The sequence below is a fragment of the Enoplosus armatus genome, chromosome 10 (assembly GCF_043641665.1).
Source record: "Enoplosus armatus isolate fEnoArm2 chromosome 10, fEnoArm2.hap1, whole genome shotgun sequence".
NCBI lineage: Eukaryota > Metazoa > Chordata > Actinopteri > Centrarchiformes > Enoplosidae > Enoplosus > Enoplosus armatus.
This window is the reverse complement of record NC_092189.1, coordinates 17718798-17734557: the sequence shown is the minus strand read 5'-3', so window position 1 is coordinate 17734557 and position 15760 is coordinate 17718798. Positions and strand designations below refer to the sequence as shown.

Genomic DNA, 15760 nt, shown 5'->3' with positions numbered 1-15760 from the left:
TCAAGCAGTGGTCCATAAACCAATGGCTGTGTTTAGGGCTAAATCGCAAATGTTAGCATGCTGACATGCTAAACTAAGAAGGTGAACATGGCAAACATTATACCTGCTTAACCTCAGCATGTTAGCATTGTCATTGTGAGCATGTTAGCATGCCGATCTTAGCATTTAGCTCAAAGCACCTCTGTGCCTACAAGTACAGCCTCACAGAGCTGCTAGCATGGCTGTAGACTCTTGTTATACATGTAGATGGCAGTCATTCAAAACATATTTGTTACAGTGCAGGCAAAACACATTTTTGCTAATCAAAATCTGAATCACGTCTCCAGTATGTGTGAGTCTTCAATGGAGACACATTGGGTGTTGATGTCTACCCACAAGACAGTAAACACCTCCACATTAGCATTACTAGCTTGCATTATTGTCTTGAATCGTCCTGAATAAGATGCTGGGCTACTGATGATGTGAATGTGCCTTCGGAGTGGGGTGAGGCGCAGCTTCTAGCCTGCTAACGACCAGCAGGCTAGCGCTCAGCTCATTAGCCCTGGCTCCTCCACTCAGACACACATCTTCTCGAGACTCCACACCACAGCAGGGGGAATGACTGGGATAAATAAGGAATAATCAAGGACTCGTTCTGGCTGCGAGTTGACCTGAATATGAGGCTCCTTGCCGTCATTGAGGCTCTGCCGACACACTGCTACCATTATAATGAATGGAGCAGTGTATAGAGAGAACTGAGACCTACAGTACAATCACACAAATGCTCAGAGAGGAGGAGGATGCTCTTCTGTGGTTGGGTTCGTATGGAGGCTTGTTTCAGTACAACTTTTGTATACTGTGACGCCTACCCACAGTCTAAATTTGGAGCAGCATCATTTGCAAGACAAACATGATTTTTAGTTTTTATGAACCTATGAATAAAACAGTTGTGGTGGATGGCAGATGACTGGTTCTCAAAAATAACACATCCTCCTCCAAACTATCACACTCAGGGCTGACTTTCTATGCAGCTAACATGAAAGACATCTGGTGCAGAGAAACCAACCAGATGAGAGAAAGAAAGAACAATGGCGATGTAGGGGGGAGAGAAAAAGAGAATTTTAAGTGTGACCCTTCAAACACAGACCAGGCAATGCAAAAAATGCTTTTCACCCTTCAAAGTTCAATTATTATGAATTATTTGATGATTAACAGTAAGTCAAATGGCAAATGAGTAATTTGGGAAATTCTTGACAATCTGAAAGTGTTCTGATGTGGCTAAACATCATCTATATGTTTCCTCTGCTAATAAAAAAAAAAAAAATGTTCTCTTTCTTTCCACCTCTCCTTGTCACAAACTTCATTTCAAGCTGATGGACCATGGCTCTTCACAAAGTTCACAAAGCCATGACACATTGCTGCAGTATCAGATCAGGTATCTTCCTCAATGAGGATAATATTTCATGTACAGGACATTCGTTTTCTAGTCAACTTCAGCTGTGAGCCACCGCCGGTCTCCGTCCATCCATCATCCCCTGACCTTCAGCACGGTGCCCTGACGGCTGCCCGGGGCACAGGCAGAGTGACTAATGTCGTCTCAGCCGCCACCTCCCCGCACCAAAGGCCCCTGATATCCGTCCAGTATTATCCGACCCTGGCGTCTACAGATTTCTATCACTGCTCCCAGCTTTAATTATTCACGCTGCTGAATCACACTCTCACCAGAGAGATAGCCAGACTGGCCAGACTGCCTGCCCTCTCTCTGATCTTATCTATCTGGCTTTGCGACACTATCTCATCCTTCTCTTATACACTGTAGATTAGAAAAGACAACTGCTGGGCTTGCCGGTGACCAATTATACAATGAGTCGAGCATACAGTCTATAACTAAGCCAAGACAAGAGTGAGTGTAGTTTCACCTGTGAGTCCACGACAAAGTCAGGTCTTCTTCAAGCTACAAAACAAAATAACAACTGGAAATTAAGTGAAAGCTACTTCCTGTCTTTATATTGTACATTTGTATCAACTTGATAACCCATTCTGATGAAATTGGTAAACATGTTTCCCATAACGATGATGGTAGTCTAATAAAGGAATTAGATGGTCAAAAAACGTCCGAAACCCCTCCCCCATATTTTTCCAACGTTGGAATTGTGGGGGCTGAATTTCTGTAACTTTCCGAAACCAACAATCCTACAAGAAATTTTATGCAGCGATAGGTCAAGTGTGCGGAGGAGAGAGTAGGCAGGGTTTAAACGTCTCTCTTTTTTCATTCTTCACACTACTACTTGCAACACTATGAATGCTTTTGAAGAAAATTTGTATGAAAGTGTGAGCTGTTAACACCATGTTTGAACCATTATAAAGTCTCACCTCTCTCTATGAGAGCTGGCTTTACGTACCCTACTCGAAAATCACTACTACTTTCATTGATTGATAATATTGTTCACCAAGAAGAAAACGGAACTGTCCTTTACTGATTTACCTTTGGTTGGATGTTTCTTTTTTTCTCAAAATACATACATGTTTCTTTTTTTCAGCCCTGAGTTGTTGTCCATAAACTGTCCTCTCTGGTGTCCAGCACTAGTGTTTATTTTTTGAGGAGACATTCAGATCAGCTTCAGCTGTACTTTGTGTTTGGTGCTAATTAGTGAATGTTAGCATCTATCTACTCAACAGTCACAAAGAGTAGATAGAGACAATCTAAAAAAAGCTACATAAGTATTTAAAATTTGTGAAGAAAAGTGAAGTAATTCTTTTATAGGAAACATCAGCCGACAGTTACCGTCACTTTGTGGTTTTTCTGTGTACTGGGGGCCTCCTGATACTGAGCAGCTGATCACACATGATAATCTTGTACTTGATGTGATTTATCATTGCGATCACATGCATCCTTCCTGTGGAGCTGGGAATTCAACATCATGACTTTAACTTCAGTGAGACGCCAGTGACTGCATGAAGGACTTTGGTTACATTAACCTATGAAAATCCTGAAATTTCGGTCACACACACACACACACACACACACACACACACACACACACACACACACCTCACCCATATTCAACCTCTGTGTTCCTCACCCCTCCAGGCTGGGACTCTGGATCTTATTTCTTAGTGACAGGTCCAGGACAGAGGAGGGGAGGACGGCTGGTGGGGGAGGAGGACTGGGGGGGTGGTTGAGGACACAGGATGAGCTGCCAGATTGACAGGCCGATGGGGCTGTCGCTGGGGGCCAAGGTGTAGAGATGTTCGGGGAGTTTGTGGCTCAAAAGATAAGCATCAGTGAGAATATGAGAGGCAAGATGGTAATCTTTCACAGGAAGTCAGGCTATACCATTGCAGAAGAAACCACAGGAGAGAGGCTGACCTTGTGCGCCTGTGCTCAGCTGCATCGCTTTTTTGAGGAGGCCAGACCTCCAACCCGCAGCAGACAGGAAGATACTCTGACTTAGAACTGCTCTGTTTAAAAGCAGAGGCAAGTTACGTCTATAGTTTATGTGCTGACCACGGAGAAGTCGTACGAAACTTTTGTATGACCGTTTTTCATCACAGCTCGACGGCAGCCTGAATAATAAGTTTTAACTCAGTCTATAGTTAGTAGTAGTAGGGAACTGTTGCACAACATACAGTATCTCAGACATGTAGTGTTGTTTTAGCTGAAACTTAAAATAATGAGAGTAAAACGTTCTGTCGAGCTGAGGGATATAAGTATAAATAAGTCAGATGGGTCAAGAAACGTGAGCAGGCCGAAAACAAACCTCCAGGTTAGTCGAACTTATTTGGAAGAGAAACAAACGACATAATTATTACCTAAACTATGGTTGGCTTAAACATCTCTCACAGTTTACCGCCCAACTTCCCCACCGACCAACATACTCACCAAAGTTGTGCTTCTCTATGCAATGAAGGATGCACTCACTTTTGGTTTAACCTCTGAATAAAGTGGAAGCTAATTTGGCTAAACTGTCGGCTTGTTTACAAAATGTACATGATCGTCTGAACGTTTCCTCAACTGTGTAATCTTTGGCCTGAGTCACCCAAAAAGTTATTATTTTACTTAAAAGTTAGAAAGTAACCGTGGTGAGTGTTGCATATATTGTTTGAGGTCAGAGTTGTTTGAAGGGTAGAGAATGAGGCTTTTAGGCAGAACAGCACCCATATAACTTCCTGGAGTAGCAGCAAGGTTTTAAATAAGAATGAGTAATGCTCACCCTCATATCTCTAACTACTGTCAGTGTGCCCCGTTCACGGGCCAATAAAATCCACCCTCATGGCCGATGCTGGAAATATTCTCAACATGATTCAGCAGACTTTTCTGCCTCATTTGAGCTATTATATAACTACGATTAATAGCTGGAGTTTAATGTCTCTCATTGTCTGAATTTTGGTTTATGTGTCAACCAGCATAGCATGCAACCATCATTAACTCGACATTTATTCCAAAAAGTTCAGTTTTTGTATAACCTACTTGGCAGAAGACTCTTCATTAAGTGTTTATGCTATTAAATTAAAATATTACACTAAAGTGAAATATCACTTTGAAAGGTTAAGCTCGAATAAAATATCATCACAAATTGGAATTTGGCTTCACCCTCTTGTTTGATATAAAAATGGAGCCACATGATGATCTAATGAAAAGAGTAAATGTCACCCTGCTTCCTTTTTGCACTTGGCAGAGCAGATGTTGAAATGTCACTATGTTCCTGCTCAAATGAAGAGAAATACCTGTGGCGTTGGCAGATTCATTTGACCCTGATTTACTGGGCAAACGGTCCGAGCCTGGTTGTCAGATGTAGTCCAGGAGCTTGCACATTTAGATTTAGCTATTGCATGAAAGTAGTCTCACACACGCCAACGCTGCATGACAAAAGCTAACAAAGGAAACGTTGAGGTTGCGTCTTTTGATCAAACAATAGGTTGATGCAGAAACAGGTTACATTTAGAAACCAAATTTCCCAAACATTGTTTCCACAAAATGTTGTGTGCAGGTTGAGGTGAATACCTGTGAAATCAAAGTACAGATGCACAAGAGAAAGCCCTCCTCAAAAAAAACTTTCAGTGTCTAAAGCAACAGTGAAGACCTCAGGTTATAGGCCAGTTATTCACCACACAGGAAGTATTTTTGTGTTACTGCAGTGGGCTGCTTAACTCCGACAGTGAGGCTTGAGGGTGTTTTTGTGTGTCTATTGGAGCGAAAGGAAAACTGCAGACTCCTGTAACCAAACACATGCAACCAAACTGGCAGAAATTGCTGGACACCCACTGATGCAGCTGTGCCCGTAGTAAAAAAGTCTTCTGAAAAGGTACGTGACGGCTGAATTGTTCTCTTTTAACAGCTGTGTGTGTTGGTGTGTAGAAAAGTCTTTTGTAAAAATAGATGAAAATGACAAGTATGCAAATATAAAGAAGAGACGAGCTTTGAAATGCAGTAGTTTCTGCAAGAGTTGAGAATTGTGCTTTGATTAAAATTCAAGGACAAGTCTCCAGTTGCTCTTAGATTTTGGATTTAATGTAATAAAACGTAGTCATCTCGTCTTATGTGGAATTGGAGTGTGTGAATCAAGTACTGGGGGCACTTTTAGACAAATCGCCATGAATCAGGCTGATTCTGCAACAAAAAGAGCAAAACTCACCTCTATAGCTGCACGTTATACATTTAAACTGCCACGTGTTGAAAAACAACTTATCGTCCCCCCTTTTGGTTAATTTGCTACATGTATTATGACTCAAATAAAAAATAAAAACAGAACCAATTTGGTACTGGATTTTAAAAGAACTGCATAAATACATACATTCACCACCACAAAACAAACTAGAAGAAGACTAACACATGAACAAAAATATTATCAACAATAGATCCTCATATCTACAGTATCTCCTGGTTTGATTGATCCCTGTTGATATTGTTTCTGTCCTCAGACTCTTTCTCGCTCTCTGCAGTTGATGCTTTTCTTGATGCTCGTAGCAAAGCCAGGTCACAAATCCTTAAGTAGTCTCTGCACCCAATCTCCTTGGGGGCAGAAGTTTATTTTCCAGACTAACTGCTCAACCTCAGATGCTAGCTCCATGTATCTAATCTCCTCCCTTTTCATGCGTCTCATCCAACACCACTTCCCATGGCCCAGTAAGCTCTTCAAAGTAGACAGACGGCCCCGCTGAGTGTTGGACCACAGTGCCAAAAATCCAATACTGAGTTTGATGCTCCCTTTTGGGACTGTGAGTTGGTAGCCTGTAATGTTTCCTGGCATTTTCAAAATCCCTGGGCCTTGCTTAAATGTCCTAACTTCTATTTTGGGTAGGTTTCCTTCCTGCTTCCTGTTTTGTTTCCCTTCACGGCCAAAGGGATTTGAAGATAAAAACATGTCAATGAAAGAGCGATTGATTGGCCTTGACTCTCTTCCTCGTCTTGCCTCTTTTCCCTGGAAACATTATTCTAAAATTGATATTATGTCTTAAAAAGCTCACACGTTTCACAAATGGAGGATTTGTGACAAAGACCCGTGTTAGTTAAATTTAGACAAAACTGAAATCATCACCACCAATCTTTGTATCTTTAGTGACGTTCTTACTTACTTTTAAGGTGTGCAGAAATGTTTTAATCTTTTGTAATGCAAGTCTGTTATTATTATTATAATCAAGTTGATTAATAAATTGTATCTAAAGTTGCAAAAGCAAAAGCTTCATATGAATTTAAATAATTTAAGTGTTTACCTGAATTCACATTTGACTGGGAAGCAGCTCTACTTAATAAATCACGTTATAATGACTGACTAATCCTGGAGGCTCAGTGGGATGTTGTAAAATTAAAATGTTTCCATGTTTAAGCACTGTGTTTGAACCAGAAGGATCTTTTGACAACCCTGGTTATCCACTCAGAAATAAAATAATAAATCAGATAATATTTAAATAATGTGTTTCACAATAAATTCAGAGTTTCTTTCCACTGAATATAAAAACTGAGACCCACAAGGAGCCGCGTGAGAACAGCTCTGTTCAGTTGTATATGAAGACCTCAGTCTTCTGCATGTGGAACTGTTGAGGAAGAAAAGTCTGAAGGTGAATTGTGTTGGAAGGCCACATTCTTTAGCTGAATACCAAACTAATGATGTTTTTCATTTTTGTTTCAGCCCCTCGTTAGCTGCAGAGAGACGGAACAGCCATGAGTCTGCTGTGATAATGGTGAGTTATGGCGCCTGCATCCACAGCGGTTCCCCGATGGTTCCACATGAATGTTCCCGGGGGGAAACTTTGGGAGTTTGCAGCCTCTTGTGTAATTACCTTTTAGCACAGAAATGAGCAAAGAGTGAGATTCTGCTCTGTCATTGTTAGTCCACAGAGACAACAACACCCAACAGCACACAGCAGACCATGACTATTCTCTGTATTTTTATTATAATTTATAACTGTTGTTTTTAGTTGTATTAATGTTCCTTTAGAAGTTAAATTATGAAATATATCTCAATTATTTTAGGCTTACTAATTAATACAATAATCATCTCTCAAAACCACTGCAGCTCATTAGATTAATAATATTTTAATGTCATTTGAATACATCTATTGTAGGTGAAAAGCTTGAAGTAAAAGCAGGAAATATTCATGTCTTCAGGAAATGGAAACCTGTGTTTTCTTTGATATAATTTTTCTGGCTTCTGGCATCCACATAAAACAGAATGAAACACATTTTGAGAAATTCTACCTTCAAATGTTATATATTGTATTAAAAATGTTAAACATTGTGACAATATATCACAATAAATTCACCTAAAACACAGTGTACTTAAGTAGGTATAGTAGGTTTACTGATACTCTTTCACAGGCCTATTTATTATCATTTTTTTAGCCAATTACAGTGATATTGGACATTTTTTGTGAAGTCACATGAAGTAAAAATGTTGACATTGTTCAGCTCTTCAGCTCTACTGGGTAAGTTGAGTCACTCTTGTCCAAGCACCTCTTGCAACATAAGAACATCAACTTGTGTTTTACTTTGAAAAGACATTTTTTCCACCATCTTCTCTGAATAATTAAATACGTGATTCAGCTACATAAACTAGATACATATTAAAGATGTACACACACACAGGCACACATGTGTTTATTGTATTTCAAATTAAACTCTCTGGGTTCATCATCACGCGTGAAAAACATGGAACCTGGACATTTCCTGCCTTTGTCAAAATGATCGCGGTGTTGCAGACACACAGCACCTGCCGGACAAAAACATCAATTTCTGGACTCTTTATTACAAAAGAACCCGTTCTGACGCGGAGCACACAGCTTTTCTAAATTGAACGAGAGACACTGGTTTGATTGGCCACAACTGATGCACCCACTGATAACGTATTCATCCTAATCTCACCCTCTTTTCCGGCTTCGCCACAGGTGCACAAAAATACCAAACACAGTCACAATGCACTTTGCGTCATGTGCGATTAATTCACGGAAATAGACCATGTTTATCATTTATCAACACTGTGTTACAGTCTGTGGCTGTGCGTGAGTGTGAAGAGTGAAGCTCTAAAAAGGAAACAAGCAGTGGGTTATGTTGCAACGTCTCATAGTCGCTTCCTGTGCTTATCAGTGTTGTATATGCATATGTAGGATCTAACACTAGCTGTCTACTCAGAATATATTACTATATTTTTTGCAAGGCTCAAAAGTGATTGCAGGCTTCACTGATTTGGTTGTTTTTAAGGCACATTAGTAATTTTTTTTTCTCCAATAAGTCAATGAATGCTGAATGAGATTAAAAGTGTTAAAAGAGGTGAAGATTTCTCATATAGTAGGTATTGTATAAACGTGACGTTAGCATTTTGACAATGGGATTGAGTCTCAGAAGTCCCAGGTTTATGAAGTTGGTCTATTTTACACTTAGTATCTCCAATTTGAAGAAACTGCCATTTTCTCTCCACAGGATCGCGGCAGGACAGACAGGACCAGAAATAAAAGATGTGCTAACTACAACAACGTGGTGGAGCCCGAGTACGATGTAGTGGACGACCAGGAGGAAGTGCTGAATGTGCGCATACTTCCTGCAAGACCCTTAAATGATGAGAGGGAGTATGCAGGTAGTCACTCGCACTCGTACGGCTCTTATTTCATGTTGTTTTCAAATCCCAGGTTTAAGTTTAAGTTTAGTTTAGTTTGGGGTTTTTTTTGGGAGTGTTTTATCAACTTTCAATGTTTTTATCTTTTTACATTTCCTTTTAGTACACACTGCATATCATAACCTGACAGTGAAGCTGAGTGAACAACAGTAAACCACAAAAGTGCAGTCTTGGTCGCTCAGTGAGACTCACTTCACTAAGTAATTCTGTCCTTCTGTAGGAGTGAATCTGACCTTTGATGTTTGTCACCACCTGTCTTACTCTCATTAGTCCTGTCTGTCTTCAATTTATTAAAATACAGCACTTAAAATTCATAGACAAAAATAACCTACATCCCAAAACCTAAGAATGAGCTCTTAGACTTGTCCAAACTTCAACTCAAAGAAGTGTTTGCACAGATGACACAATGAGGGTGAGTATGTTTCACTTTCCTACACAGAAAAGTCAACATACAATTAGACAGAAGCTGAATGGAATGCAGCTCCACCGCAAAAAAAAAACTGTGGTGAGAATGAAAGCAGCGTGGATCTGAGAGAGAGAGCTCATGCTGAGTGAGCATGATCTGCCAGTGGGTCTCCAGGGCCATCTGTTGGCTGAGTCAGACTGCGGGAGATTATCCAGGAGCCGAAGGGGGAGAGAGGGAAGCGTGTAGTGTGAATAGACTCCCTTTACTCTCCTGCATGAATGTGGCCCACAGCCAGGGGCCTCACAGCTGCACATCTACAACTTCATACTGAATGTGGCTTTTAAATTTGTTCACACTTGGAGTGTTCTCCCTCTGTAATCAATACAGTCTGCTGCTGCTGCTGCTGCTGCTGCTGCTGCTGCTGCAGTGCACTGCTGGGACTCGCAACAAGAATGATACAGACTCAAAGAGTGTTTAAACTGTCAACTGACACTGGAACTACTGAAACTACTATCATTACTGTCGCTGATCTAACTGCAGGCATCTCAACTTCTTTTGCTTTCAAGACAGGGATCTTCCAAGGTCACCGTCGGCTCAGAGCCTTTCATCGATGTCTGCTGTAAGGTTTCTGTTTAGTTCTCTTTAAATGAATGTCCCATTACGGTCCCACTACTGTCTGCTTATACTTATGCTCTCCACTCCATCAGGGGAACTCCAGCAGAGAAATCCCACTTACTTCAGGTAAAGTGACAAAGCTCCACATTATATATCCATATTATTGTGTTAAAGACATTCTGTGGAAGTAGTGGAACAAATCACTTTCTGAACTTAAATACATAACAGACAGTTGTTTAATTCAAAGCACTCAGGGGTGTTGCTGCTACTGCCTCACTTGGCCTGGTACCAGCAGCTTATGGTGGTTAATATTAGCTGACGTTAGCAAACTGCGTGAAAGACATTACAGAGTCAGTTCACTGACTTTATGACTTTTATCTACTTGGCCACAGGCTGCCTCTCAGCAAAAAGCTACAATGGGTCACTTAACCTGCATTATTCAAGATCTGACATTAAATTAAATGGCTGTGTGGAATGTGAAAGGGTCTTTCAAATTGCTGAAAACACTGAGAATTATCAACCACCTCTGCAGAGCTTTTGAGTCTCTTTTAGCTCTTTGTATTAGTTTCATCTAGATGGTGAACACAGTCACGCATCTACCAGCTAAAGACCCACGTATTTGTCTCAGTTGTAATCACTTTTAATGCTTTAAGACCTCTTTAAGACCTCAAAGAAAATGTTATATCCTTTCCACAGCAGTACAAATGCACGAGTGCTGTGTGATGTTTTAAATCATAAAAATAAATTATAATTAATAAACTACTTGGTTGGACTGTCACCTTGTCTAGACTGCAACGCTGGAGTATAGATGCTTAAAATGCTTGTCAAACATGTATTTACATGAGTGTTTCCTGTAACCACTAACCTAAAGTATACACTTTCACTATCCGCTGATAACAGCCAACACAACGTTAGCGCATCAGGACGAAATATATCATGAAAGACATCCGCTGTTTTTTTAGTCTGCTTTAGCTTGGCATTATCAGTAAATAGTTTGCTTACTTCCTGAATTGGTTCACATGAGCAGGTGGCGTCCCGTGCAGAACAAAGCCAGGTATATACAGACCAATAAAATCAGAAAATAAAGTGCCGTGCACTCGGTCGATACAGAAGAATGATGTGGGTCAATATGATTTCTGACGGGTCAAGGCATCATCTCAAAACGTAAGACCTTTCATAATCAAAAATAAGACTTTTATGGCAAAGTCTTTTTAAGCCAGCGGATGCCCTGTGAGTTGTTCCTGGAGACCAAACAAGAGCTAAAAAGGCGAGTGAATGTTGGACTCAACATTTGTCAGGTGTCTTGTGTTAGTGGTTACGTGTCTTCCTGATGTGAAAGAAGGCAGCTGCTTGCTAACAAACCATTTATAAGCCGATGATATGGTGGCAGCTATGTGTTTGTCAGCTTGTTTCAATTTGATTAATGCAGCTTAAAGAGGAAGAAGTAACAATACAATGAAAAAGTTAAACTATAATGAGAGTCTGTATTGAAAATCACCAAAATGTGTTACAGCTCCTGACCGCGATATATTTAGGAGCATATAATATATAATACTTCAGCTGATGGTTTTCAAGTCAGTTGGACTAAAAGGTGTATGAGATATGAGTACCACAAGCTCAAAATTGTACTAAATTGCAGTACTTCAGTAAATGTACACATTACATAGTTACCTTTCTGCATTTTGTTTTTTTAAACACAGGGCCTGCTATAAACAGAGACCTGAAGCCAGGCAGAAGAAAGACCAGATTAAGTAAGACTATTTAGAAGAATTAACTTCACTCACTTTCACCTCCCTGACCTCAGAAGCATCCCAAAATATTCACATGTTGCTCTCACAGATAAGAGGTTACCACCTGCGCAGCCAGGAGACCAGGTAAGCAGCTTGTTGTATTGTCGACTCTGTTTTTGTGTCAATAAATCCTGTCGATTGCGGCTCATAAAATAGGTGATCCTTTCTCTCTCTCTCTTTCTAATATCACAGCACTCACACAGGTAATTTGCTAAACTACTATTCCGGTTATTCATTGTTGGAGTTTAAAGAAGTTATGAACGGACTGACAGCTGAAGTCTGTGCTCTTCCAGGCGCTCTCCATCACCTCCACCGTTTACCTTGGAGGTAGTGAATCACTTGCCTGGACTGACTCTACACGAGCCCTGCAGGAGAGAGTGAGTACTGTTTTATTCTTCCACTGTAATCTATAGCAGGACAGGAAGCACGCAGACAGACCGTCGCTTGTCCCGGTGAGCGCCTGCCCTGTTTTACTTTGCTGCAGTTGACCTCGACCCTGTGTGACCCTTTCCTCTGTGTGAATGGTGGAAAGTGAAAGGAGGCCCTCTTACTTTACAGTTTGTACAGTGTAGCAGCGCCACCACCTGCTGGTTAGAAAGATAATCACAGTAAAGACTCGAGGCTTTCTTCTTTTCGAGCACATTGTGATGTTATTTATAAACTATGCTTCTTTTTCATTTCAGTGGAAAGCGAGCAGCGAGAAGAGTAAGTAGTCAAACATGCAGCATTATTATGGGCCATTCTGCATAATGAGTATTTCTACTTTTGGTACTATAGTATATAACATAGTGTATTTTGATGCTAATACTTTAGTACTTTTACTTAAGTAAAATTTTGAATGCAGGACTTTTACTTGTAAGTGTAAGTATTTTTACACTGCTTTTTTTACTGAGTACTTCTTCCACCACTAATTGTCTCTCAATTCTGTATCTGCTATTTATTTTTATTCATTCTAACTATTTCATTATTTTATTATAGTATAATATTTTATTATATTATTTCATTTCCTACACCATGTCTTGGAAAAGTATCTACTCCTGTTTACTTGCCGCCAATCCTTTCTCTAAAATCAATAATCAATCAGTGCTTTCAGCCATGATATTTTCATTGTAATTTCATGATTTATATTGTATTCTACAAAATTAAACCTGACTAGAAAAGGACTCCTTAACTGTGTTCCCATATATGTTTTTTTTTTTTAATCTAATTGTCTTTTTAACACTTCTAATAGGCAGAGTTCAGTCCACATACCAAAGGTAAGAGCTAAATAACTGTGAATGTAACATTTTGGTTAAAAACATCTTGACGGTTGTAACAACGTTGAATGTGTTTTTAGGTCTACAGGGTGTTGAAAGTGTTTCAGGCCCACACACCAATCAAAGACATTCTTTGGATTTGGAGACTCATGATATAGAAAAAAGGTGTGGCTTTAATTCCTCAGGCTTTTCAGGACAGTTATGTCAAATTATGTCATGTTTGATTTACATGTGCTCTTTCTTCTTTTATTCAGGTCACAACACAATCTAGGTAAGTGATGTTATATATGATCAGCATCATTATACAGCTACTGACGAAGTAAGTCAACATTAACTTCTACTTAAAGAAAGGGTGCCATCCAAACGTCATCACCATGAGTGGCCTCAAACTAAAGAAGACTTTGACCAACACGACTTTGTTCCTATGGAAAAGCCTCAACAGGTATACTGGCCGCTACTTAAGAAAGCTAAAAAAATAGATATACACCGTGTATATATATATGTATAAATAGTCAATAGGTGTAACTTTTATTCACTGAACTCTACAGACCAACTGTGAAGAAGACTGGTATGTTGGGGCTTGTAATCGAGCAGATGCTGAGCACGCTTTACACCTGGTGAACAAGGTATCTCTTCTAATATGAAATGAATCAACAAATGATCTGCATGTGTCTGAAGCTTAACTTCTTTTGTTTCTCGCATTAACCACATTAGGATGGGGCCTTCTTGGTACGAGACTGCTCCATCAACTCCAACAGCGAACCCTTGGTATTGGCTGTGTATCACGAGAAGAAGGTCTACAATGTAAAGATTCGGTTCATCGAGAGAACCGGCAAGTACGCTCTGGGACAACGATCAAATGATGTGAGTGAGACGAATTCAAAGAGATAGTTCAACGAGCGCTCTCTTCAGCATTATATTTACTGCAGCTCGCATCTTGTTTCTCCTAAGATGTTTGACACTGTGGCAGACATCGTCAAGTTCCACTCCATATTCCCAATAATACTCATCAGCGGGAGGAATATTCCTGGAAGCAGATACCCAGAAAACTGTGTGCTGACATTTCCAGTGACGAAAAGGGACATTGACCAGCTGCTGTAGTAACAGCTGCATCATCCCAGCAAAGATGATCTGTTGAATCCCATCTGGTCCCTATGATGTCGCTATGTAAGCCAAAATATCCATTAAAGTGATTCATGAGCGTGTTAGAAAAATCTGACTGTGTTTCATCTGAGTCTGCAACTAACGATTATCTTCATTATCGATTAATACTGTCCTTAGATAATCACTTCACAATGAAAAAAAACAGAGAAAAGGCAGAGTCACACATGAGAAGGTGAAAGTGGAGAATATAATTGTCATTTTTGCTTGATTTAATTTTCTGTTAACTGATTAATTGACTTGTCATTTCAGCCCTAATTTTAATCACTGGAGCACCCTACGCATGTCAAAATTGTGACACAATAAGTCAAGATTATAAGATGATAAGTCAACATGAACATGTTATAGCTACAGCTCAACATTTTGACTTTTAAATTGTTTTAATTTTTTAATTCCAAACTTTTCCTGGCAGATGTGGTCAGTGTTGGATTTGTTTTTGGGACTGGGAGACCAGGCCTAACTAAGTCTGATTTATGGTCATGAAGTAATCGAGCTAGTCACCAGTAGTGGAAGACGTACTAAAATCCTTTACTTTTAAGTGAAAGTAATAATACGAGAATGTAAAAATACTCCATTGCCAGTAGAAATCCTGCATTTAAAATCTCACTTTACTAAAAGTACAGAAGTATTATCAGCTAAATAAAGTATCAAAAGTAAAAGTACTGTAGAATGGCCCATTACAGTAGCGTCATACTACAGTATGTAATGCTAGATGATATTATTAGATTGTTTATATTGTGCTAGTCACAAATAGCATAAACGTAATCAATAGCCCTATTAGTAAAAAGTTAGACTAACCTGTGAATAAAATACAGTAGTTAGCTAGCTTAACTGTTAGCAAGTAGCAACTGTAGGATGCACTGTTGCCATGGATACCAGTATAAGCTTATTTAGAACAGAGGTTGAACTGTTGACCAAAATGGTGTCCTGTTATTACTGACAGAAGTATTTAGGTATTTAATATTATAATATATATATACATATACATTTACATTGTTATTGTATATATTTTATACTTTTATTTTTCACTTATATATTGTAAGTGTATATATATATATTTTTTTTTTATATCTTATATTTGTACATACTTCTCATTTCTAGCTCTATGCTACTTTTCTATTCTTGAATGGGAGCACCTGTAACTTGTGTAATCCCCCCCCCCCCCCCCCCGGGGATCAATACCTCGTTTCAGAATGTGATAATGTAATTACTGACACATTAAAATTCAAGCAGCTGGAGTGACTTTTAACTATTACCTACTGTTGGCCAGCTTTATACGTTTCACGTTAAATATCTACCAACAAAGTAGTAACTAGCTGAAATAAACGCAGTTGAGTAAAAAATATTTGTCTGTGTAATGTTGTGAAGTAGAAGTAGATAGTTGCATAAAATGGAAATAATCAGGTACTTCAAAATTGTACTTAGGTACAGTGATGCAGCTGA

General features: G+C 39.4%; 1 protein-coding gene across 1 annotated transcript; it reads left to right on the top strand.

Moving 5' to 3' along the window:
• Positions 1-5165: 5165 nt before the first annotated feature.
• On the top strand, positions 5166-14364 carry LOC139291477 (cytokine-dependent hematopoietic cell linker-like). Its single transcript, XM_070913509.1, has 17 exons — positions 5166-5285; positions 7110-7161; positions 8897-9050; positions 10062-10114; positions 10203-10236; positions 11811-11861; positions 11950-11984; positions 12093-12103; positions 12194-12277; positions 12584-12605; positions 13132-13156; positions 13237-13321; positions 13411-13427; positions 13504-13598; positions 13705-13782; positions 13871-14020; positions 14108-14364. Exons 2-17 carry the CDS (start codon positions 7159-7161, stop codon positions 14255-14257), a joined length of 1047 nt encoding a protein of 348 aa, XP_070769610.1. The 5' UTR covers positions 5166-5285; positions 7110-7158; the 3' UTR covers positions 14258-14364.
• Positions 14365-15760: the final 1396 nt, after the last annotated feature.

Bases quoted from the DNA above. Each gene is read 5' to 3' on its own strand.
- LOC139291477 (XM_070913509.1), top strand. The intron at 12,278-12,583 runs GTGAGTACTGTT...TTTTCATTTCAG, and splicing joins CACGAGCCCTGCAGGAGAGA to TGGAAAGCGAGCAGCGAGAA. The intron at 13,783-13,870 runs GTATCTCTTCTA...TAACCACATTAG, and splicing joins CTTTACACCTGGTGAACAAG to GATGGGGCCTTCTTGGTACG.